The sequence below is a fragment of the Squalius cephalus genome (assembly GCF_949319135.1).
Source record: "Squalius cephalus genome assembly, chromosome: 22".
In the NCBI taxonomy this organism is placed as follows: domain Eukaryota; kingdom Metazoa; phylum Chordata; class Actinopteri; order Cypriniformes; family Leuciscidae; genus Squalius; species Squalius cephalus.
The window spans coordinates 29,806,378-29,830,476 of NC_137143.1; the positions used below are offsets into that span (position 1 = coordinate 29,806,378).

General features: G+C 38.6%; 1 protein-coding gene across 7 annotated transcripts; it reads left to right on the forward strand.

Moving 5' to 3' along the window:
- Nucleotides 1–328: 328 nt before the first annotated feature.
- On the forward strand, nt 329–24,006 carry per3 (period circadian clock 3). Of its 7 annotated transcripts, none has more exons than XM_079858268.1 (23): nt 329–406; nt 4,869–5,340; nt 5,520–5,585; nt 6,340–6,497; nt 8,588–8,706; nt 9,643–9,844; nt 10,230–10,281; nt 10,732–10,871; nt 11,011–11,089; nt 11,839–11,945; nt 13,508–13,664; nt 13,761–13,869; nt 14,870–14,998; nt 15,078–15,186; nt 15,412–15,550; nt 16,186–16,322; nt 16,396–16,581; nt 17,692–17,973; nt 18,438–19,138; nt 20,046–20,235; nt 20,651–20,837; nt 21,266–21,416; nt 22,191–24,006. In XM_079858268.1, exons 2-23 carry the CDS (start codon nt 5,048–5,050, stop codon nt 22,299–22,301), a joined length of 3,804 nt encoding a protein of 1,267 aa, XP_079714394.1. In that variant the 5' UTR covers nt 329–406; nt 4,869–5,047; the 3' UTR covers nt 22,302–24,006. The 7 variants fall into 7 exon arrangements, with proteins under 7 accessions (XP_079714394.1, XP_079714398.1, XP_079714397.1 ...); XM_079858272.1 differs by having other exon boundaries at nt 17,713–17,973; XM_079858271.1 differs by having other exon boundaries at nt 16,399–16,581.
- The last annotated feature ends 93 nt before the right edge of the window (nt 24,007–24,099 follow it).

Here is a 24,099-nt window from a genome sequence, read left to right on the forward strand (position 1 = left end):
CCTAAACATAATTTCCTTACTGCCCCTTTCAACAATTAGTAATGCTAAAAGCAGGTAATAAGTCATAATTGCGCCTGTACGACACAAAATGTAACTCCAATGGAGGGCGCGGCGTTATAACAGTTCGTTATAACCACGCGAGATCTCCACCGCTACGTCATTTTCATCTGTTGTATATTGGTTGTATAACATGGTGATACACGTGAGTCCAGCCGCATTCTCGGCTAGTCTGTTTTGTCCACGCCGCTCGACCAATCAGACTGTCGTAGGGGACGTTCCCACCCAATGGGAGTCGAGTAGGCGTGGTTCCGGGCGGGCAAACTCACGTGGGTGAGTTTGCGTTCCGGAGGAGTAATGGAGGGACACACGAGAAACTGGAGCAAGTGAGAATTGAAATAAACATCAAGTAAGTGCTAAGTGTTCATTTTTTTACTGCTCTCAAGCGCACGAAAGAGATTTATAGATATAATAGTGCTGTTGTGTTTAAGAGAGTTTAATAAGACAAGAAACGCAGCGTTCAAGTCTTCCACTATTATCTTCAACGATTTCAGGTATATCACAATTATAATTACGTTATTAATTAACTATATAATACAGTCATGAGCACTCACTTCTGATACATTAAATATGTATTATCCTGCTTGTGTTTTTTTCGTGAAACATCACGTTGGCTTATGCTTGTATCCTTGCGCATGCGCACTGCTCATCCGACTTAAATACTAAATTGTATTACTTCTGTCTCATTTAAAAGCTTATGTTTTTGTGATGCTGCTGGGTATGTGTGAGATGTACGGCTCATGTAGAGGATTTTAGCGGAATATCTTTCTCTCTGCAAACTCGTGCCCGTGCATGTGCATGGCGGAGGCGCGCATCAGTATCACTAAGTAACATTTAGTCTATTGCTTTCGTTACATGAGTTATGAATGTGGGAACTTTAGAAGATGCTTGTTCTTCTGGTGCATCTCAAAGGATGTTTGGATCAGGCCAAGAGTGATGGTGAGGAGGACATCAGGGGTCTGTAGTTGCTTTATATCTTAAATGATGTACATCTTCAATAAGCGTTTTATTTAAGAGTTTTATGAATGAGCCAACAACGTATTTTATTGTTGTTTATCAGTGAACATTTGATGTTTATTGTGAATATAATATTTCAGCCTGATCTGCAATAAGGTTTACGATTAGATTTAATGATGAATCAATCAGGGTTACACAGTCATGGAAATGTGCAGTCAACTCTTATGGATTATGGATGCCTATAATTAGAAAGCAGTGGTGCAGATCTAGGCTAATGCAACAAATGTTGTGGAATATTTACAGAAATAAACAAAATGAGAAAGAAAAGGGGGGAAAAAGTGATAATTGGCCAATGCTGATCATTTTAGCCGACACAAATCCATTCCTGCTGGAAATATCAGGCAGTTTTGAAATGTAGAGTCTGGAAAAGTCATGGAAACTTCTCAATGTAGTTTTACTCCGTAGTTCTGGAATATTTCATCAGCTAGATGTGTGTTTATACACGCTTGTGTAGAGAAAAACCTTACCTCAGACAAGTCTGACATCAACAGTTGTTCGATGAGGGTCTGAGACATTTGTACACTAATTATAATCTTTTAAAGGTGTTTTTAGTTATTTATTTATTTTTTATGGTGCAATACTTTAAGTAGTGTCCAATATTAGAAAAATATAAGCGGTTCGTTGGTTGATTTCACTCCTCTGTAAGTACTTTGTCTTTAAGATTGTTTTAGCATCTCAAACAGCCCAATATTGCAACACTGAGTTTGGAGCAGATCTGAGTAACCTGTTCAAAAACCTGTCTCTGTTTTTCAAGAGTTGCAGAAATGACACACTTCAGCTTTAAATCTACTAATCTGTCTATTTAGATGTCCGCACACTGAGTTTACAAAAACATTTATTATCAATAAACAGTGCAACGTTTCGACCGTCAGGTCTTCATCAGGCACAATGCCCTTTATGTTAGATGCAACTCTTTATATTAGGGCTGTCAAACGATTAATCGCGATTAATCGCATCCAAAATAAAAGTTTGTTTTTACATAATATATGTGTGTGTACGGTGTATAATTATTTTCTATATATAAATACACACACATGCATGTATATATTTAAGAAATATTTGCATGTATATACTGTGTATATATATTTATATTATATATAAATATTTTATATATAAATAACACATTTTTCTTAAATATATATGCATGTGTGTGTATTTATATATAGAAAATAATTATACTCCATACACACACACATATATTATGTAAACACAAACTTTTATTTTGGATGCGATTAATCGCGATTAATCGTTTGACAGCCCTACTTTATATATAACAATAATTAGAAACACACTCAAAATCATGTGACAAATGATTAGACGCACAGAAACTAATACATTTTCCAGTGTGATTTGCCATACAGTTGATTCACCAGGACTCTACGAGGACACATATGGGTTATTGTGTGAAAAAGTAGTAAAGTCAATCAATAACTCATAAATATGTATGTAGCGCTTTATGGATGACAGTAATATGCAGTATCCATAAAGATGATCACCTGTTGCATAAGATTCATTACCACTTCTTTACCGTAAAGACCTGAGATAATATGATAAGAATGTGCTGTGCGTAAATGTAAATGACAAAGAAACGTGACGTGTCCAGTATTACATAATTACATGTGATCATGTGCATATTTACTAAACTGCTACCCTGATCTTTCTGTTCGAGTGTCATGTTTTAGCTTATTCTAAATGTCCCAAATAGCATATTTTATACAGTTTATCATAGACATATTTTCAGCAATTCACTGTCATTGGCCTATAGCTTCAGTAGGACCATTATAAGCGCAGCCTGTGTGTCTTTAAAAAAAAAAAGCATGGTTCAGAGTCAGACTGATCTCCACTTGGTTTATTTTTTTAATGTTTTTTAAAACCTGACCTAGTTGTATTCTGACACAGCCTATTCTGAGAATGACTGCGTCAGAGTTACACAGACAGGTCATGACTTTACAACACGTCACAACCGTGTGCCGTCACGAAAATAAACTGGTGTAGAAATTACTTTGTAAGTATTTTCAGTCAGAGGTAAATCCAATTATGAAGACGCGGCAAGGAATGCCTTAAAAGGGATAGTTCACCCAAAAATGAAAATTCTGTCATCATTTACTCACCCTCAAGTTGTTTCAAACCTGTATGAATTTCTTTATTCTGCTGAACACAAAAGAAGATATTTTGAAAAATGTCTGTAACCAAACAGTTGATGGACCCCATTGACTTCCATAGTAGGAAAAAAAAAAAATACTATGGAAGTCAATGGGGTCCATCAACTGTTTGGTTACAGACATTTTTCAAAATATCTTCTTTTGTGTTCAGCAGAAAAAAAGAAATTCTTACAGGTGTGAAACAACTTGAGGGTGAGTAAATGATGACAGAATTTTCATTTTTGGGTGACCTATCCCTTTAATCAATAATTTTCCTTTTATTGACAATAAAACCGTGCAGACAACAAAATATGCAGGCAACTAAATTTGATGTAAATGTTCTGGCCTGGTATTTACTGTTGTTTGCTAAATCAGAACTAAGAACAAGCTACTAAACCGGAGTATTAAAGGCTGGTGCATACTTATAAGTAATCAGACTTAAAGACTTAATACAGATATAGCAACACTCTGGTGAACATCTATATGGTAACCATATCATGCTGGTGTGTGTTGCATGAGCAGACACCACTCACATTTTACTATGAAATTGCATAATAATGTCATAATATTTCATATGAAATATAAAAATTCTGTGAGGCACAAGGACAAGGCACCTTCCAATTGAAGTAGCCTATATAAAAACATGTTTATTGTTGGACTAACCCTTACTGTTAGGGCCGAGTGTGTAGGCGTTACAGTACACACACGTAACAGTCCTGAATACAGTCAGACAGTTGTGTAATATGCGTTCTGTGGATGACACCGACAGGCTGTTGTTTTTGAGAGTGAAAGCTGATATGACACCCGGCCATCTTGTGATGAATGTGCAAAACATTTCGTTTTCATAACACGATAACGGCAAGTGTATCAGTTAATGAGACGTAATGTGGTGAAATCAAGTTATTTTCTTGCTAATTTTATCCTTGACTGTGTAGGCAGAGACAAAACGAAGCTCACGCATTATACACACAGAGCTCTGAAAAGCATGTCATATTGATGTACTTTGGCCAAATTATATCCTAAATATGTGTTGTAAACAGAACGGATCAAGACAACATATTTTCCAAATTGAAATGTTAAGAGCTTCAGATGCTAAAATATATTACAAAATCTAAATTATGAAATTTCCTATCTTAAAATGCATTTTGGGTATATCTAAAGTGTAATTTTTTGTACAATGTAAAAAAAAAAAAAAAAAAAATTTAAATATTGAAAATATATTTATGTAAATGCATCTGCATATATATATATATATATATATATATATATATATATATATATATGTATGTATGAAGAGTTCAGATGCAAAAGCCTCTAAGTGCCATCTAAAATTTTCTTCTAAAATGAATATTTTTATTAAGCTCGTATATTTAAGTTCAGTAATTTCACTTTAATGACAATTAATAGCTAATTTTCATTGTGAAATAAGTGAACATATACATACAAGCTTGGTAAAAATTATCATTCTAGAAGGAAATTTCAGATGGCACTTAGAGGCTTTTGCATCTGAACTCTTCATATATATATTATATATACACATACATATATACACACACACACTAATATTTTTTTATTCTTTATATAATTATTGTACCAGGTTATTGCCAAAGTACTTTTTCATGGGTTTGATATGTATCCGTGTTTCTCTTGCAGTTCATTCAATGGAAGACTACATTATCCACCAATTATCCTCCAAAAACTTTGTCGTCGTCATCATGGATTTCTCTATAGACCATCATTGTTGATGTGGACAAAAGCAGCGGAGCATCTCGACTCTGGATCCGAGCTTCAGTAGCGGTGGGCAGCGGTCGGAGGAGAACTCACAGCAGGGAATGCCGGGAGGAGACGGCTTTCCCGATGGAGAAGAGGAGAGCCCTTCTCCTGGCTCCTGCGTGCGCACGGGGCAGGCGGACCGAACCGGCGGCGGGCCGGACCCCGGGGCCAGCGGGGGGGAAAGCTCTCCGGGATGTGAGGAGAGCGGAGGAGAGCACACACACGAGGATGTGGACATGAACAGTGGTCACGAGTCCAGCAGCGGGAACGACAGCCTCGCTGGATCACGACATCATCGTTCCTCGGCCAATTGCAGCCCTGGAAGCACCACGGGGTCAGGAAGCAGCAAGAGGTACAACAATCACTTATACTGAGGGTTAGTGACTAGAACAACACCTTTACTTTGGCAAGTCCATTTGAGGAGGTAGAACATGTGTAGGTTAAGTCCTGTCCTATTATGTCCCAACATTAGACTCTCTCTCTCTCTCTCTCTCTCTCTCTCTCTCTCTCTCTCTCTCTTTGTGTCTTCAGCTCAAAGTCTGCCACTGTCTCCTCATCCTCCAGCTTTCACAGCTCTCGTCACACAGAGTGCAGCAGGTAAATGAAGACATCCGAACCGTCACAACCACAGATTTACACAAGAGCTGAATTACCGTACAGTAACACAACTCAGCTTATGCTTCAGTGGCAAACTTCAATGGTATTTGTATTTGCAGATTTGCATTAATATCAAGGATCATACAGTGGACTTAGTCACACTTAAAAATGTCTGCATGCAGTTGCATGAGATAAAGTGTCATTGTTGTTTATTGTAAAGAAAGATGCACAAGAACGCATTTTCTCACTGCAAAACATCAGGCAAAATGAAGTTAGAAATGAGTCTTTAAAATTCCCTCCACCTTTCAGATCATTTCTATACCCATATAGTTATTATAATTATGGAAGCCGATTCCTGCCACATAAGAAAACAAAATCATGCTTTGTTGTTAATTATGAGTCTATATAATGACCTTTTTCCCATAATTTCAACTTCCTGTCGATTTATGATAATTATGTCTTTGTATGTTATCATTTCAATTTTTTAAAGTCGTAATTGTGACACAAAATTTACTTCATGGCAAAAATAGACTTTATATTATATTATAGTTTATATCATAACAATTTCAACTTTTTGTTATGATTATCACTTTTTATCTCATAATTACAATCTATAAAAATTTAAACGTGGTAAGTCAGAATTTAGATTTTTATCTCATAATTATGATTTTTTTTCTTACGGGGTGGAAATGGGTTTCCATAAGTGATCCATTTGCAATTGTCCAATAAGCCCTGTAATGAACCGTGTGTGCAGTGAGCAGACGGAGCACGAGCGAGGCCAGACGCACAGAGAGATGATGCAGACGGTGCAGGATATGAAGAAGCGTCTGCCGTCTGAGAAGAGGATGCGCAGTAAAGCCAGCACTGTGGAGGCTCTGAACTACGCGCTGAACTGTGTCAAACAAGTGCAAGGTAAACACACTTTTGTTTAGGTGTGTGACTCCAAGCACAAAGCCACTAGAGCGACTGCTGTTGCTGTAAAACACACATTCAGATCCGCGTCTGTGGTTATGTAACAGTCCGTCAGGAAGGGGCGAACCGCTCGCTGCTAAATCTATCCGCATTCTTCAGGACTTTCCCCTGTGCTGCTGGTTTTATTAAATGTTTTACAGTATAAAGCCTGTCTTGAGATGATGTGGATGGTTTCTGCATGAGCTCATCGTGTGCGTCATGTGGTTAAGTAATGCTGAAACTCAACACGCTAGAATGCAGCTGCCATGTATTTCCCGTCCTTTGAGGAATAGATCCAAATCAAAACATATGCCGTGGTTCAGCGAGGGCAAACATTATGATTTAATTTAGTTAATAAGGTAGCTTTCATTGAAGCGCAGCAGATGATCTGATGACCAGTCACCAAAACAACACAGGAAATACATTTTCAACTGAATCATTCATGCCTTGTATTTTAAGAGCTCTCATCTAGCTGATAAAGTGTGTGCTTGTGCAAACACCTGATTTTCTGATATGCATGAAGGAAGTCTTTATCCTGTTATCGCTTGGAAATATGGCACTCTTTAATGTTACTTGTGCAAGGAAATCTTTCTGCCACAACACCACTAAGTGATTGTGTCACGGATTAGGCGGCTGTAATCAAGCGCACGACAGAGGAGATACTAGAGGAGACTTCAATATCCAATACTTAGGCCACATTTACACATAGCCGGGTATTTAGAGAAACGAATATCCCCCCCGCTCCCGCTTTCAATAATAACATTGTGCACACAACATCGTTTTCAAAAAAGTTGTCATTTACATCAACCCGCATAAATACGTCATCATAACTATGCCAAACCTATGGGCGGCAGTGTAGGGAAGGATAAAGCCATGCAAGCCAATCAGAATCCTTAGAATCGACAACAACGAATAACACGAGCGACTTCCTAGGGCGCTCACATGACGTTAAGCATTTTCTGGTGCATAATGTGACGTTTGAGAACCTAAAACCCTGTTTCTCCCAGTTGACACGGCAACACATAACCGCCGTTATCAGAAATCTCCACTTTGGCCAGAGTTTTTAGAAATAATCGTTTTCTGTGATTAAAAATGGGTTTTTCGTGTAAATGAGAGGCCAAACCGCAGGGAAATATCTGCGTCTTGTCTTCATGTAAACATGGCCTTAATCAAGAAAACGTATAACCACATATCACAGAGAACTGAAATAATACAAGACAAGGAGCAGACTGAACCAGAGGGCTTAAATACTCAGAAACAAGAGGAAGTAACGAGACTAATTAATTAGACACACCTGAACTGAAACTCAAATCAATATGAAACTGTGGTGACAAACAGGCCGGGGAAACGGAGGATGACAGAACCAGTTAACACACTGACAGCAAAACACAAGACTTTAAATACAGACATGAATAAAAACACACATGAAACGTGACAGATTTGTACTACTGTAAAAAAAAAAATGCAATAAATCTCATTAAAAATGTGTGAAGAAACTGAAGGAACATCCGTGGTTACCTGTACAAAAAATATACTGCACTTGAAAATGTTTCCACAAATTTGCAGCAAGTTCATATTCTCACTTGAGCGTGCTATATTTATAAATGTATTGCATATATGGATATTTACCAAAGTTTTTGCAAAATTTGTTTTGTTTACTGCGATTTTGTCCTAAATGAATGGCAAGTTTGCAGTAAAGACATAGTTTTGCAAGGGTAATATAGAGTTTTTGTAGTAACAATAACCATAGTATATTTTGGTGGAAACAAGAAATATTTTAAGGGATTAAATCATCATGCATTTTGTTTTATTAATTGAAGCTTTCTTCAGTGCATGTATAGATTTCTGCTCATTTCTGTTTGCGATCACTTGAAATAAATGTCTGTCATCAGTGTATGATGTAATGCTATGTGAAATTTCCCAGTTTTACATCTGTGTGGTGTTGTAATCTCTCTCGTGGCCTCCTGCTCCGTTGTTTCAGCCAAACACTGATTATTTACCGTGACTCTCATGCGACGCTCATTTGACATTTCCTCTGCCGCCTCCTGCAGCAAACAGCGAGTACTACAACTTACTGATGAGCAGGGGTCTGGAGGAGAGACGGGACGCCACTGTGTGCTCACTGGAGGAGCTGGAGAGAATCACGTCAGAACACACACTGAAAAACACAGTACGTCCCTGCTGCGCTTCCTCTCACACACTTAGTCGCATGGAAACAGAAGTTGCGATAGTACTTTCTTTCCTATTGTTACTTATAATGGCTTCTTGAACAAGAAATATGGGGAATTGATTGGATGGTTGTGGTTTGCTATTGGTGGATCTGATGTGAGTGACAGGTTGCCCCATCCTCAAGTTATTTTGATTCAAAATTACAAGGACACATGAATTAAAAAAAATGCACGGATAAATCATTTATAATCATACTGCAATATTCTATAGAAAGAAGAAGTGACTATCTTGATTTTATGGTGATTTTAAGGCTACAGGAAAAAACATAATTTTTCAATGCACAGCTCAATTTTGAGATTTGGCTGTTCATAACATATAGTTTTTAGATTAGTGGAGAGAAAACATCCTAAATGCACTTTAATTTCATTTACAGTACATATATAAAAAATGTGTCAAAATAATCTCCACTTCCGCAGCTTTACATACACCAGATTTTGTTTTATTCCTATCTATATTTGTTCATTTATCGTTTGCCTGATTTTTTAAATTTTTTTTTTTTTTCTAAAAATATGATGAAAATGTATTGTTTTCTGGCTGTTGACAGTATTTTCTGATTTATGGAGGGATCAACAGATATGTTTATAATCCTCTGTGAAAACTAAGACTAATATTTCTGTCAACAAAATGAAAAGATTTTTGAACCTGGTTTCATCCATTGTTCAGGTTTCAGTTCTGGAAATGTATGCAAATGAGTGCATATTTTATTAGATAATGCCTCATTTACATATTTAAACGTAACATTTTAGAAAACTTGTAATACCAGAAATTTTTGACATTTTTGCACGTCGAAGTATGGATTGGTGGAATCACCGTGGGCCGTCTGGCTTTAATGAGCGCGTTCCCTGTGAGTTCACGAACAGTTCTCTGGTGTTCTCAGGACATGTTTGTGGTGGTCTTCTCTCTGGCCTCGGGGAAGGTGGTGTACGCGTCTGAACAGGCCTCCAGCGCGCTTCACTGCAAGAGGAAGTTTCTGGAATCTGCCAAGTTCGTGGACCTACTGTACCATCAGGACGTCAATGTGTTTTACTCGCACACGGCGCAGCCGCGACTGCCGCACTGGAATGTGGGAACGGACAACGGTGAGTCGCTCGTCATGATGACAGTCTTCCAGTTTAAAGGGATAGTTGACCCAAAAATGAAAATTCTGTCATTATTTACTCACCCTCAAGTTATTCCAAACCTGTTTGAGTTTCTTTTTTCTGCTGAACACAAAAGAAGATATGGGTCACATACAATTGAAGTCAATTGGACTCATCAACTGTTCCTTAAAATATCTTCTTTCGTGTTCAACTGTTCAAAAAGAAAGAAACTCATACAGGTTTGGAACAACTTGAGGGCGAGTAAATGACAGAATTTTCATTTTTAGGTCAACTATCCCTTTAAAGCTGGTTGTTTTAATCATACAAACAACAGCTTTGATGTATTCAGCTCATAATAATATGATTGTGCTTGTGCTCTCCATAGCAGCGCTTCTGTTTGAATGTGCCCAGGTCAAGTCCTTCTTCTGTCGATTCAGGTCAGTCAGAGGAATCCTCTTTATCTCACTTTATTCCTGCTTCCTGATGACTTTTTAATTGCGCTTTACACAGCATTATTACTCATTCTCATCTGATATGTCTTATTATGTCAAGTCTGGTTTAGCTATACGATACAGATTGCTTCAAAGCAGCTTCATTGTAATAAACAAGAAAATAACAGTATTAATGTTGCATAGTTCTTCAATTATGAAACGAATACAGTTTCAGCTGTAAAGCAGCTCAACTTAGTTCAGTGTTGATTCAGTTTAATAACATTAACTCAATGTTGGAGTTTATTAATTATGAAATGAATTCAATATTCAGCTATAAAGCAGCTCTACAGAAGACAATAGTTCATCCAGTTCTGATCCAGTATTGTCAGTGCAGTCAAATTGGTAATATTACTGAATATTAAGTGTCTTTAAATACGTGTGTGTGTGTGCCATCAGAGGAGGGAAAGACAGAGATGGAGAAATGCGTTATTGTCCTTTCCGGATCACTCCGTATCTGCTGAAGGTTCAGGGACTGAGTGGAGAGGAAGAGCCGTGCTGCCTGTCCCTCGCTGAACGCGTCATCTCAGGATATGAGGGTACGAGCCTTTGACCTTTCACCTCAGCACATTCTGAAACCGCCGTATACTACTTGGTTGTCACATGACCTCAATATGTTGGCAGTTTAGTTCTGATCTAATAATGATTGTCTGGGTTTGTTTGCTTGTTTGTCTCCAGCCCCTCGCATCCCCATGGACAAGCGCATATTCAGCACGACTCATTCTCCAGGCTGTGTCTTCTTAGAAGTGGATGACCGGTGAGTGATTTGGACCTTTAATCAAAATACCATAGCAGCTTTGGTGAATGGTTATATGTTCAAATAATAATTCTATTAATAATAATAATCTGTGCAAACATATTATTTTATAATAATAATAATAATTATTATATATAATGTAATATGCTGTGTAATATTATTGTTATTATTTAAAATAATATGTTTCACATAGTAAAGCTGAGCAGATTATTATTAATAATTGAAAAAAATATGATGTATGGAGTAAAGCTGGGCAACTTATTAGTAGTAGTAATGTATAGTTTTCTTTGTTGTAATGGACTTTTTCTTGGCAGATGCTTTAAGTTTATAATAATTTAGGCTCTAATCAATATTTCTATCCATGTATTTGTTTATTTGGTAAGTAGTGGTAAGTTTCCATCTTCTTATGGCTGTTTACCAAATAAACAAATAATGTTGAGTCAGCAGCTTCGCATTAAGGATATTTTTCAGTGATGATCAGGTGGTGTGTTAGCTCTTATATAACAGCATGAATGTGAGGTAACTCCAGCTTTGTTGACCAGATTAGTTCAATATCTTGTTACTCTGTGCTGGAATCAAAAGTCTTTTTTGTACAAATAATGAAGGCTTGGACTGTTTTCAAACATGAGACTTTATCGGTCTCATGTTCATTTCAACAAAGTCTGGAAATAAATGCAATTTCTTGTTGTAAATGTGTTTCTGTGAAATGAATCCTTGTTCATTAGTTGTGTGTGTGTGTGTGTGTGCAGGGCGGTGCCTTTGCTCGGTTACCTCCCTCAAGACCTGATCGGTTCCTCTGTTCTGACCGTCCTGCATCCAGACGATCGCCAGCTCATGCTGACCATGCATCGCAAAAGTACGTCCATTATGACTTTTTTACATTTTAAAGGCTTTATCAGTCTTGTCAAGTCACCTTTATTTATATTACGCCTTCTACAATACAGATTGTTTCAAAGCAGGAAAAGGATGCATTTCGGCTTTATCGAGCTGAAGTCAGTTCAGTGTTGATTCAGTTCCGTTGTAATGATCAGCAGTTATTTAAGTAGTTCAGTTCATCTATGAAGCAGTTCTGCAAGAAATTATGTCATCGTTCAGTTCAGTTCTTATACAACAGCATCAAAGTGTAGTCAGATCAATAATATTGTTGAATATTAAGTGTTCCCAACTAAGCAAGCCAGAGGCGACAGTGGCAAGGAACCCAAACTCCATCAGGTGACAGAATGGAGAAATGAAACCTTGGGAGAAACCAGGCTCAGTTCTCCTCTGGCCAACCAACGAACACGGTGTCATTATGATTCAAGATGCATCACAAGTCAGAATTCAGTAGCATTCAAATATTCATCCAGTTCCTTTTGCTTGAAGATCGATTCATCACGCTGGCATGGAGCCGAGGCTGGTCTTAGGGTCTGTGCGGAGGACCGGTCTGGTTCTTGCGGTCTCTGCTGAGGATCGTATCGACGAGGCCTTCGCAGGGGATTGTCTAGTAGACATGGTCTCTGCTGATGTTCAGGGCTGCGTTTTGGTCGTGTCTAGGTGCAGGTCTACCATCTGATCTGGATATGGACCGGATCCGGCTGACTACGGTAACCTCGGGATGAGGATGAGACCGACAGACTAATGTTAGTGTAGATGCCATGCTTCTTATAGGAAGTGCTCCCGGTTCCGGTTGACCTAATTTATGCCGCCTAACAATCATTTAAAGGTGCAGTATGTAAGAATGACAACTAGTGGTCGAAATAGGTACTGCAGTCCAATTAAAAATATCGGAGGTCGTCGATTCTCCCGCCAACCTGCTCCTCAGACTGGACGGTGCTCACATGGGTTGCCAGTTTGAGCACACGCAACAGGAACGAGCGCAATGGACAATAAAAATTGGCAACGTGCAGTATCACAGACCAAAACAATAACAATCATTCCAGCCTAGAAACACACATTTCAAAGTAAAATAACTGGCTGTAGAAGTGTTTTTCAGAGAAACGAGTATGTGACCTTAGCATGTTTTCTCAATATATGCAAACATATTATGGTATTTTAATGCTTTAGTAGAGTGAAAAAGTTACATACAGCACCTTTAACTGATTTGAATAATCGAAATTGGTAATGTGTTGTGTATGCTAGGTTAAAGAGAAGTGATTTTAATCAAGATTTAAACTGACTGAGTGTGTCTGCTTCCCGAACGAGCCGGCTAGGAAGACTATTCAAGAGTTTAGGTGCTAAATAGGAAAAGGATCTTCCGCCAGCAGTTGATTTTGATATTCTAGGTTTATCAACTGGCCAGAGTTTTGAGAACGCAATAGACATAAAGGACTATAGTGCGTAAAGAGCTCGCTCAAGTACTGAGGAGATAAACCATTTAGTGCTTTAGCAAGATTTGAATCTTGTATATGGTCTTAATAAAAATTGTCATGATCCCCTCAGTTCTGAAGTACGCAGGCCAGCCTCCGTTTGAACACTCGCCCATCCGGTTCCGGTGTCAGAACGGTGACTACGTGTCCCTGGACTCCAGCTGGTCCAGCTTCATCAACCCTTGGAGCCGCAAGGTGGCCTTCATCATCGGCAGGCACAAAGTTCGCACGTAAGCGCCGGCTCACGAATGTGTCAGTTGTTTCTGAATCCAAACATTCACATTCGCACATACACTATCACTTGTTTATGTGTGTCTTCTCTGTAGTGGACCTCTGAATGAAGATGTTTTCGCTGCACGGAGTAACGCCGAGCAGCCAATCATGTGTGAGGACGTGAAAGAGCTGCAAGCCATGATCCACAAGCTCTTCCAGCAGGTGAGAGCTCACTAAATCCACAAGAGACACAGGCAGACAACCTTTTTACAGCCCAAAATGCTCTGTTTATTTGATCAGAAATACAGTAAATATGAATATAATATTATAAAATGCAGCTTTGCATCACCGGAGTAAATTACACATTGCATATTTCTGATTATTATCAATGTTGAAAACAGTTTCATATTTTTGTGGAAACTTTGATAAATAGAAAGTTCAACAGCATTTTTTTTATCATAAATCTTTTCTAATAATATAAATGTCTTTACGGTCACTTTTGATCAATTTAATGCATCTACTAAATAAATAGTTTTTTGTTTTGTTTTTTCAAAAGAAAATCTCACTGGCCCCAAACTTTCGAACATTTCTGAATAGCTATGCATGGATCGCTTTGTATGAGGAACAGACCCAAATTACATGAAAACTGTTCGAAAAAACTCACTAAAGCCTAAAATTGGTAGTCTGTTACTGTCAAATCAGTTATAGGAAAGCATTCTTGAAACAATAGTGCTCTTTCATTAGAGCAAAATTACAATCTAAACTATAATAATAGTTATAAGCAATTGCCCACAATTAGATCTTGATCAGCTAATATCTGTGCATGCCTACTTGACTTCATATCAGGGTTATTATTGTTAACTAAATCTATTAAAAACATTTTTGTTAATTGAAATAAAGCTGAAATAAAATACAAATATTAGATGGAAATCAAACTAAACCAAAATTAGAAATGTTGCCTTGGCAATTAAATAAGTAAAAAAAGAAATACAATTTATTTTTAATTTATTTTTATATCAGCTTTAGTTTATTTAAAAAGATCACAAACTAATAAAATGACAAATGCACATAAATAAATTACTTCAAATTAACACGAAAACTCACAAAATAAAAATAAAAGTGAATTAAAAAAAATACATTCTGCTTCATATGTGGCATGACTACAGTTGTAAAGCACATTTGAGCTGCTGGTTTGTTTTAATCACATCTGTCTTTCTCTCAGCCTGTTCACAATAATGGATCGAGTGGCTATGGCAGTCTGGGTAGTAACGGCTCTCACGAGCACTACATCAGTGTGGCGTCGTCCAGCGACAGTAACGGAAACCTCTGGGAGGACTCGCACAGAGAACCAGTACGTCTGAAAGTGCATGACATATTGACAAATCAGTGTTGGTTTGGCAGGACCTTACAATGCATCTTTTGTCTTGTAGATGACATTGCAGCAGTTTTGTACGGATGTCAATAAAGTGAAAAACTGGGGCCAGCAGGCGTATCGCGACTCCCGGAGGAAGCTCACACCTTTAGGACCAAGCACTGCAGGTCTGGACCCTGTATTTCTTTTCTACATCGGTCCTAAATAGATAGAAGCATAAATAGAAGCACTTTATGGATATAAACCAAAATATACCATATGCAACCATTTGATCAGAAAACATATGGTGAATTAATAAATGTAATTTCATTTCAAGTCTGATTTAGAAGCACAAGATATAAACCCAAAACCCACACGTAGTGATATTTGATTTGTTGATTTGTTCCCATCAGTGGCAGGCACAGGCATTCATCCTAACTCCAGCCAGGGTTTGGGAATTAGAAATCATCTGAAGCAGTCTCTTCAAGAAGCCCGGAAACATCCACACATTCCATCATATCAGCAGATCAACTGTGTGGACAGCATCATCAGGTGAGGCATATCATATATCATATCATGTATCATAACAAATCAGATCAAATCATAAAATAACTATTTTTAGGTTTGTATGTTTTTCTGAAAATGTAAAGCACAGCAAAATATTAGTTTCGATGATTTGTTTTTTCTAAATTGTTAATTTAATTTAAATATGCAATCCCTAATGTTGCCTATAAGATTAGATTTTATTAAAAACGAATAGATTATAAAAATAGCTATATATATTGTCTGAAAATTTCGAACAAAAATTTCATTTTAAATAAAATGTGGTAATATCTATTATTGGATAATCCAAACAATTAAATATTTGTTTCTATAATAATTCATTTATAAGTTAGTAATTCATTTAAATATGCAATCCATACTGTTTTTATTTATATATATATATATATATTGTAGTCTTTCAAAATTTAAAATGTAATAAAAAAAATATCTTCCAATTTAAAGAAAGAGATCAGTGAGTGAACATGATCATTTGAGATCAGTGTAGTGTCTATTATTGGATTATATTTATTTATTTATATATGTGTGTGTGTGTGTATATATATATATACTAACAGTTAGAAACAACGGAAAAAAAATGAATGAAATTAGCCCATTAATGTTGGTTTGTGTTTTTCCTTCTCTAGATATCTAGAAAGCTGTGCAACATCTGCTCTGAAACGAAAGAGCGAGTCTTTGTCCATATTTACTTCATCCTCTTCTTCTGTGTCTGAGGAAGATAAACCTGAAGCGGCCGCACATGAAGGCACTATGAACACAGATGGTACGAGTCCATTCCAACCCTTTCTGTATTCTCCTAAAGCCCTGCACAGTTTCTCACGGCCTGTCTCCTGCAGAAGCTGCTCTCGAGGGCGCTGGTGTTCTGGACAGTCAGGTGTCTGCGGGATCAGTCACGACGGCAGCGGTAGTGGGAGCACCGCTCACTGACCTCACCATCTCTACAGAAGCCATGAGCGTTGTGTCTGTCACCAGTCAGTGCAGCTACAGCAGCACCATAGTGCATGTGCCGCAGCCCGAGTCGGGTGAGTTAACACTGACACCACATACAGTGACACAAAATTTTTTACATTTATAGGCAGATGACTGTGTTTGAAATCCCTAAACCCTCAAGTCAAGTCATCTTCATTTATATAGCGCTTTTAACAATGTAGATTGTTCCAAAGCAGCTTTACATTGATAATAGGAAATTAAAGTAACAGAGATTGTTTTGGCTTTACAAGAGCTCTAGAATAAAGTTATTGTCCAGCTAAAGTTAGTTTTGATTGATTCACTTCTGTCACAATGATCATTAGTTATTAACTTAGGGGCCGCTAACATGACACTGTTTTAACAGAAAACTCTTAAGTTCTTTATGCACAAACTTCAAAAACGCGAACCCTGTGAGAACGCTGATGGCGTGCACATGTGTATTACGAGTTCAGTCTATAGGTATGCGCGTTTGAATATATGTGCGCAGGCATGTAGTCCTTGCCTACAAACCAAACTTCAACAAACTTGTCTGGCCTTAAAATTTATAATACAGAATTTTTATCGCTCATTCACTATTCCCTAAATTTCTCCCCTAATGTAGTCCACTGAAGGAGTGTATGAAAACGAGTGAGTGAATTCGGACACTGAGTGCGCCGGTAGCGCTGCAGCTTTTGCATGGTTTGTGCTGCTTAATAATCATTTAAAATGTAGCAAACTGGCAGCTCCAGTAGTAATGAAAAGATTTATCTTGAACTCTGTCATGGAAACTAGCATACATAAATCGTAATTAAACAATCTAATAATCAATTAAAAAGAAATGTATACCTGTATGATAACGCTGTAGCCACATTGGACCAGCGGTTTGGAAAATGGATGGATGATTCAGCTGTGGGCGCCATCTTCTGGTCAGACGCGCGACTCTCACAGTGCATTATGGGTATTCTCTAGCCATTGAGCATACATCAGTTGTACACTCGTTATTGCGGTGTATTGTGGGATTGAATGAGTGCATTCAGTAACATCCACTATGGTTTCGGACACCACTACAATTAGGTTTCGGTCCCCTCAATTAGTGCCCTATTTAAGGGTATAGGGGGAGATTTCGGACGCGGCCCAGAAGTACTTTAGCAGCACCATTGAACTGTGTAAATGTCCTACTGTAGCTGCCCCTTCTCTTCCTCCAGAAGTCACAGCTTTAGAAGATGCTCCAATGGGTAGCGAGCCCACAGACTCCGCCCCCACCCCTGCATGCCCCGCCCCCAGCACCTCCTCAGCGGCTCAGGAGGAGTTACTCCTGGTGGGTCTCACCAAAGAGGTGCTGTCAGCTCACACCCAGAATGAGGAGCAGCAATTCGTCGACCGTTTCCGACATCGCATCCTGCAGAGTCCCTACAGCTCCTACCTCCAGCAGGACAACAGCAGCATGGCCCATTCTCATCACAGAGGTGTGTGTGGAAACGCTTCAGGAGCTCTAAAATAACTATATATTTTAGTTATTCTTTTAATCTGTATTTTTAAAGAAAAAATCCGTAAAGTTTTGTGTGTGTATGGCGGATGCTAAAGCAATACAGACCTTTCTCCATGCATAAAATGTACTTTTATTTATTTATTTGTATTACATTGGCTTTGGCATCAGCAACTGAAAAAGCTCAGTTGTTTAACTACAACTTTTGAGTTATCATTCCAGTTTTAACTTCGCTATTCTGCGCAATATTGGAAATTAACTGGTATGTTTCACGGAAATAAAATGTATTAGCCCTTGTCTCACATACGTAAGCAATAAGGTATGAGAGGCTGTGCTAAAACACAGCTATCGACCAATCAGAATCAAGGACTGGAACTTACCGTTTTATAAAGTTCCATTAACAGTCACTATCAAACGATACACAACTTTCCCATCTGCTCTCAGGTGATGTCGTGCGACCTCCGAACAAACACAAGCGTGCGAAACCAGAGGACTCGTCCGACAGCTACGGCTCCCAGCCGGGCAACTACTGGTCGCTTCCCGGACCCACAGGAGCACCCCATTCCTCCTGGCCTTCCTCAGAGTCATCTCAGCTCCCGCCATCCAACATCGGCTTTGTGCCGCCCATGGCAGTGCCCATGCAAACCGCCCCTTACTTCACCGTCGGTACGGATCAGCAGCCCATGGTGGTCCAGCCTGACCAAGGTCTCCAGAACCTCCAGCCCATGACTCCCATGATGGTTGTCCTACTTCCTAGCTACCCCATGTACCCCGGCACCAATGGCATGTACCTCCAGGGGATGCCCGTCGCTGCGCCTGGAGTCGTTCCCCAGACTCCCTTTAATATGGGGGGGTTTGTCCCACCTGGTGCCCACATGGCTCATGGGTCTCCATTGCAGGGACATGTTCCAGGGTCCACCGTCACGGGTGTTGGGATGCCAGCCGGTGCCTCCGCAGAGGTCGACTCGATTCCCACCCCTTGGTTTGGGGAAGACCTTGATGCAGCACAGCCCACAGCGCTCTTCTCCAGCTCTCGCTCCAGCTCACCCATCCAGCTGAACTTACTCCAGGAGGAGCTGACCAAACCCACCGAACCCCTGAACAGCACCGGTCCTGAGAGTCTGCACCAGCACCACGCCAAAACGGTGAGACCCTACTGAGATCTGGGTTGGCGTGGATGCTTTTTGGAAGTTGAAATACATGATTTACTCAATCTGAAACTATTTTATGAAGTATTTTGCGAATACTTTTCTAATTGTTATGCATGTAGTTCTCATGACCTCATATTATGTTATTATATTATTGTTATTAAAGTATTTAATTATGTAAAAATACTTGTAAGATACTTGTAAAGAAGGGCCTCAAGCAGCCAAATTGATGTTTCATTAATTATTACTAAAATACTTTATAATATTTAAGTAAAATATTAAAATGTTTTTATATATATATATATATTTAAAATCTTTATTAAAAATGAATGTGTGAGGGCCATAAGAGGCCAATTATGTTATCGTATTAATTATTAAAATACTTAGTTTTAGTAAAATATCAAAATATAATATTAAAAGACTTGTAAAAATTTGTGTGAAAGGTAATGTTTCAATGTAAAATATTTTTTAAAAACATATATATTTTAAATATTAATATACCTGTAAAAATTAACGTGAAAGTGCCATAAGAGAAATAACAAAGTGTTATTTTAGTAATTGTTATTAAAATATTTCAAGTAATTAAAACATATTTAAAATATTTAAATACTTGCAAAAATTCATATGAAATGGCCTTAAGAGTCCGATTTTTTTATTATTATTTCTTTTATTATTATTAGAATGCATGATATATTTAAGTAAAATATATTTAAAATCTTTATTTTTATATATTTTATATAAATATTCATATATATATATATATAATATTGAAATGCTTGTAAAAGGGCCTTAGACCAGTTATCCACGATTATTGCATATCTTTGTTTAGAAGTTTTCCTTAAGAAGCTGAAGTGGGAATGAAGTTCAATCGATTGACTCCAGCTGTCTGTTTATCTGCTCACAGGAAGAAGCTCCCAGCGAGTCGGGGAACCAGGACGCCCATTCTACCTCCAGCGAAATGCTTGACCAGTTGCTACAGGAGGATGCCCGCTCAGGAACCGGCTCCAACGCGTCGGGCAGTGGCTCCGGAGAGTCGGGCTCACTGGGCTCCGGATCCGGACTGGGATCTAACAGAACGTCAACCAGCCATACCGGTGCTGTTCAAAATCACTCGTCCATGACACTTAATGTTGTGTGGAGGGAATTAGACACTCCCACCACAAAATAGCTTCTTTCTGTAGATGGTGTTTAGAGACTTTGGATTAGTTGCCTAGTTTCAACTAGACTGTAAAAGTCTCCCAGAAGATTATTTTAATGGAAATTTGATGCAAAAATTAATAATTTACTCGCCCTCGTTTTGTTCCAAACATGCACTAAAAACTAAAATAGTGTAGAAACAGTTTTCTCAGAAATTGTGTGTAAATTTCACAAACAATGGCATGGAACAAATTGAATTAAACGTCATTTTGTTTCAATAGTCTTTGTTCGAAAAATCACTTTTTACAGTTTGTATGACTATATAAAAGGCAAAATGTCATTAAACTGAGCCCTGACGTTTCCCGTTTACAGGCAGCAGCAACAGCAGCAAGTACTTCGCAAGCAACGATTCGTCGGACACGTCCCGAAAGGCGCGCAAGTCCGCGGAGGCCCAGGAAAAGGAGCGTGCGACCCTCAAGAAGCACGTGGACAACCCTCTGTGGAGCACGATCAAGCAGACACCAGAGCCCATCATGATGACCTATCAGATCAGCCCCAGGTAACAGACCCTGAGGAACGTCTTCTCCCTCTGTCCTTCTCTTCCTCTCAATCCCGGGTTCCCGCTGATTCCTCTGAGAAACCTGTGGGAAACGTGACATTCTCAGCATCTCTTTCCACAGGGGAAAGAGATAGCGCTGCCAGGCTCTCTCGCTGAGGTAGTTCTGATCAAGCTAAATGTCTCATTGCGCCGTCATCGCTGAGGTAGGTGACTCCAGGTGACGGTACACAATGAGACCCGTGTTTAGCAGCTTGATGAAGTGGATCCTTTTAAAAAGCTCCTGATTATGGAAGGAGGAGAGGGCGAATACAAGATGTTTTAGTAGGATTTAGATGTTGAAATCAAAGCGCTGTGCTGTTCAGTGTCAGCTAGCAACGTGCTGAGGCAGCCTGAGTGAGTTTGGTTTTGTTGTGTGGATGTCCATGCAGGGATCAGGACCAGGTTCTGCAAGAAGACCGAGAAAAGCTGCTTCTGATGCAGACCATGCAGCCCTGGTTCACCCCGGACCAGAAGAAGGAGCTCGCAGAGGTTCATCCCTGGATCCGTCAGCACACCGTCCCACAGGAGATCAACACACAGGTCGAGAACTTCTCATTTACGCCGGGGTCGAACATATGTACCATTATAGATCTATATATTGGCCATATTCATTCATTTGAGATAACAGAAGAGGGAGTTTCTCCTCGTGTCAGACGGTTTCCTGTTATATCAAAAATATAAACAATTTAAAACAACTGTTTTCTATTTGAATCTATTTTAAAATGTCGTTTATTTCTGTGATGCAAAGCTGAATTTTTCAGCATCATTATTCCAGTCTTCAGTGTCACATGATCCTTCAGAAATCATTAATGTGACCCTGGACCACAAAACCAGTCACAAGCGTAATTTTTTTAAAATTTAGATTTATACGTCATCTGAAAGCTGAATAAATAAGCTTTCCATTGATTTATGGTTTGTTAGGATAGGACATCTATTTGAAAATCTGGAATCTGAGGGTGCAAAAAAATCTAAACATTGAGAAAATCGCCTTAAAAGTTGTGCATTTATGTTCGTGATTTTGCGTAACAGAAAAATCAATCATTTTGACCCATACAATGTATTGTTGGCTATTGCCAAAAATATACCCGTGCGACTTATGACTGGTTTTGTGGTCCAGGGTCACATATACTGATTTGCTGCTCAAGAAATATTTAGTATTTATTGTTATTTCTCAATTTGATGCATCTTATATACATATCAATATTATATCATCCATCAGCTTCAGCCTGACTCATGGTTTTTATCTAGCACTGAAGCATATATTTATTTTGCATCATCATGATCTCATAGATTTATTTTAAACTGTTTTTCCAGGGCTGTGTGAGTTGTAACACCATGGAATCGGGTGAGAAACTGAATCTTCAGACTGACCCTCCTGACAGCTCCTGTCCATCACAGGACAGCAGACCCGCCACAGACACCTGAAAGCTCTCCGCTCCATGGACAATCACTGCAACTGCAGGCCCCGCTGGGACTCCGGGAATCTTAGGAAGGGAGAGCCGTCCGTGTGCCAGTCTCTCATGATCCGGTCTGAGGGCACGGCGCGAGGTGATTTCTCTTGAGTTTGTACGCTCACAGGAGATGGACAGTTCAACATGTGAACACCGGCCATCACATGACCATGCATTTCTCCTTTACAGACAGTCCATGGACCCAAACAACTGTGAATATCAGACTATAATTTGGTATTGATGTCACATTCACCTGTGTAGTTTTTTTTTGTTTTTTTAGGCTGTTGCCCGAACTCGTTTTTCAAAATGTTTTTGTTAATGTGTCCTCTACTGAATTTCGCAGGCTCAGGAGGGTTTATGATCTCCCAGAAGTACCTGTAATGAGCTTCTGACCACTTGCGCGGATATAAATGTCCCACAAAGTCCAGCATCCTGTTCGGCTGCTGAAGAACATTAGCACTCACCGCCAAATATAAAAGCGTCTATGAATGATATTTGGACCTGGTTTTACTGTCCAAAGCTTTACTTTACTGCTGCTTACTTTGGCTGCTTCATCTCAAACTAGTCTTCTGTTTAGTTCGCCCGCATCGAGCTGAATCACCACAATTAAGCAAACCAGCAATGAGAGGGATGATATTCTGTCCTGATTGAGTTCATCCAATCCAAACGGATGATTTGAATGAGGCCTTAAATGAGTTTTTCTGTCAGTGTTGTTACAACACAGTGTGTTAATTCATTGTCTCTGTTTCTCAGTTTCAAATAATATTTGTCCACCATACAGGTGTCTGAAAGATGTCAAGCAGCGTCTCTTACTATGGTATAAAACCAATCTGAAGATTGGTTTGATGGTTGAATACGTAGATCGGTGTGTCATAAACATAACTGGGTCATATATATATATATGTATGTATAAGCACATACATACATATATATAATTTGTTTTTGTTTTTTGTTTTTTTCTCCTTCAAATTATGACCATTGTTGTTTTTCCTCTCCTTGACCATTGTTGGACCATTATGATTATTGGCATAGTGACATTTATTTTCATGATGTCTGTTTCGGAAACAAAAATGCGTACTGGTTGTAATGCAAAAATAGCAATGTAATCTTAATGGTTCTAAAAATGGTTCTAATTATTTGTTTTTATGTCGTTTTTTTCTTTTTTTTCTGGCGAGTTGTGACCTGAATATGTTTCATGAGATTCACTGGTACATATAAAACGTATCAAATCCATCATAAAGCATCCAGAAAGACCAACTCATCACAGTGTACCGTACGGTTCTCACCAAACCTCATTCTTGTCTTTTTTTATTTTATTTATTGCTCTGTTGTGTCAGTGTCAGAGCTGAAGTGTGTCGTTGTGAGTGTGTTTCTGTGCTGTTGCTGATGTCACAGGCGTAGTTCCTTAATGGTTTGTAGGTTTGAGAGCTGCCAGAGGCCGATTATTGACCCGTCAGTCCGGACCCAATAGGAAACTTCTGATTTGTACAGTTTTGTGATCAAAGATAAATTTTGTACAGTTTTGAAAGAAAACCAATGTAAATATCAGTACAATGTATTTTACGGAAAAAAAAGGTGCAAAATACAATGAACTATGTAAAAAGCCATTTTGTCTCAAATTCAGGGAAATATTTTACACCACATGATAAATATGAATAAAAAAAAACCACAATGACTTAGATCCTCATATTTCTCCGTTTTTTATCTGCTTTTGTATTTTGTCGCTTTTAATGGTCTGAATTATTTCACGTTTACACAACAACATCCAAAAC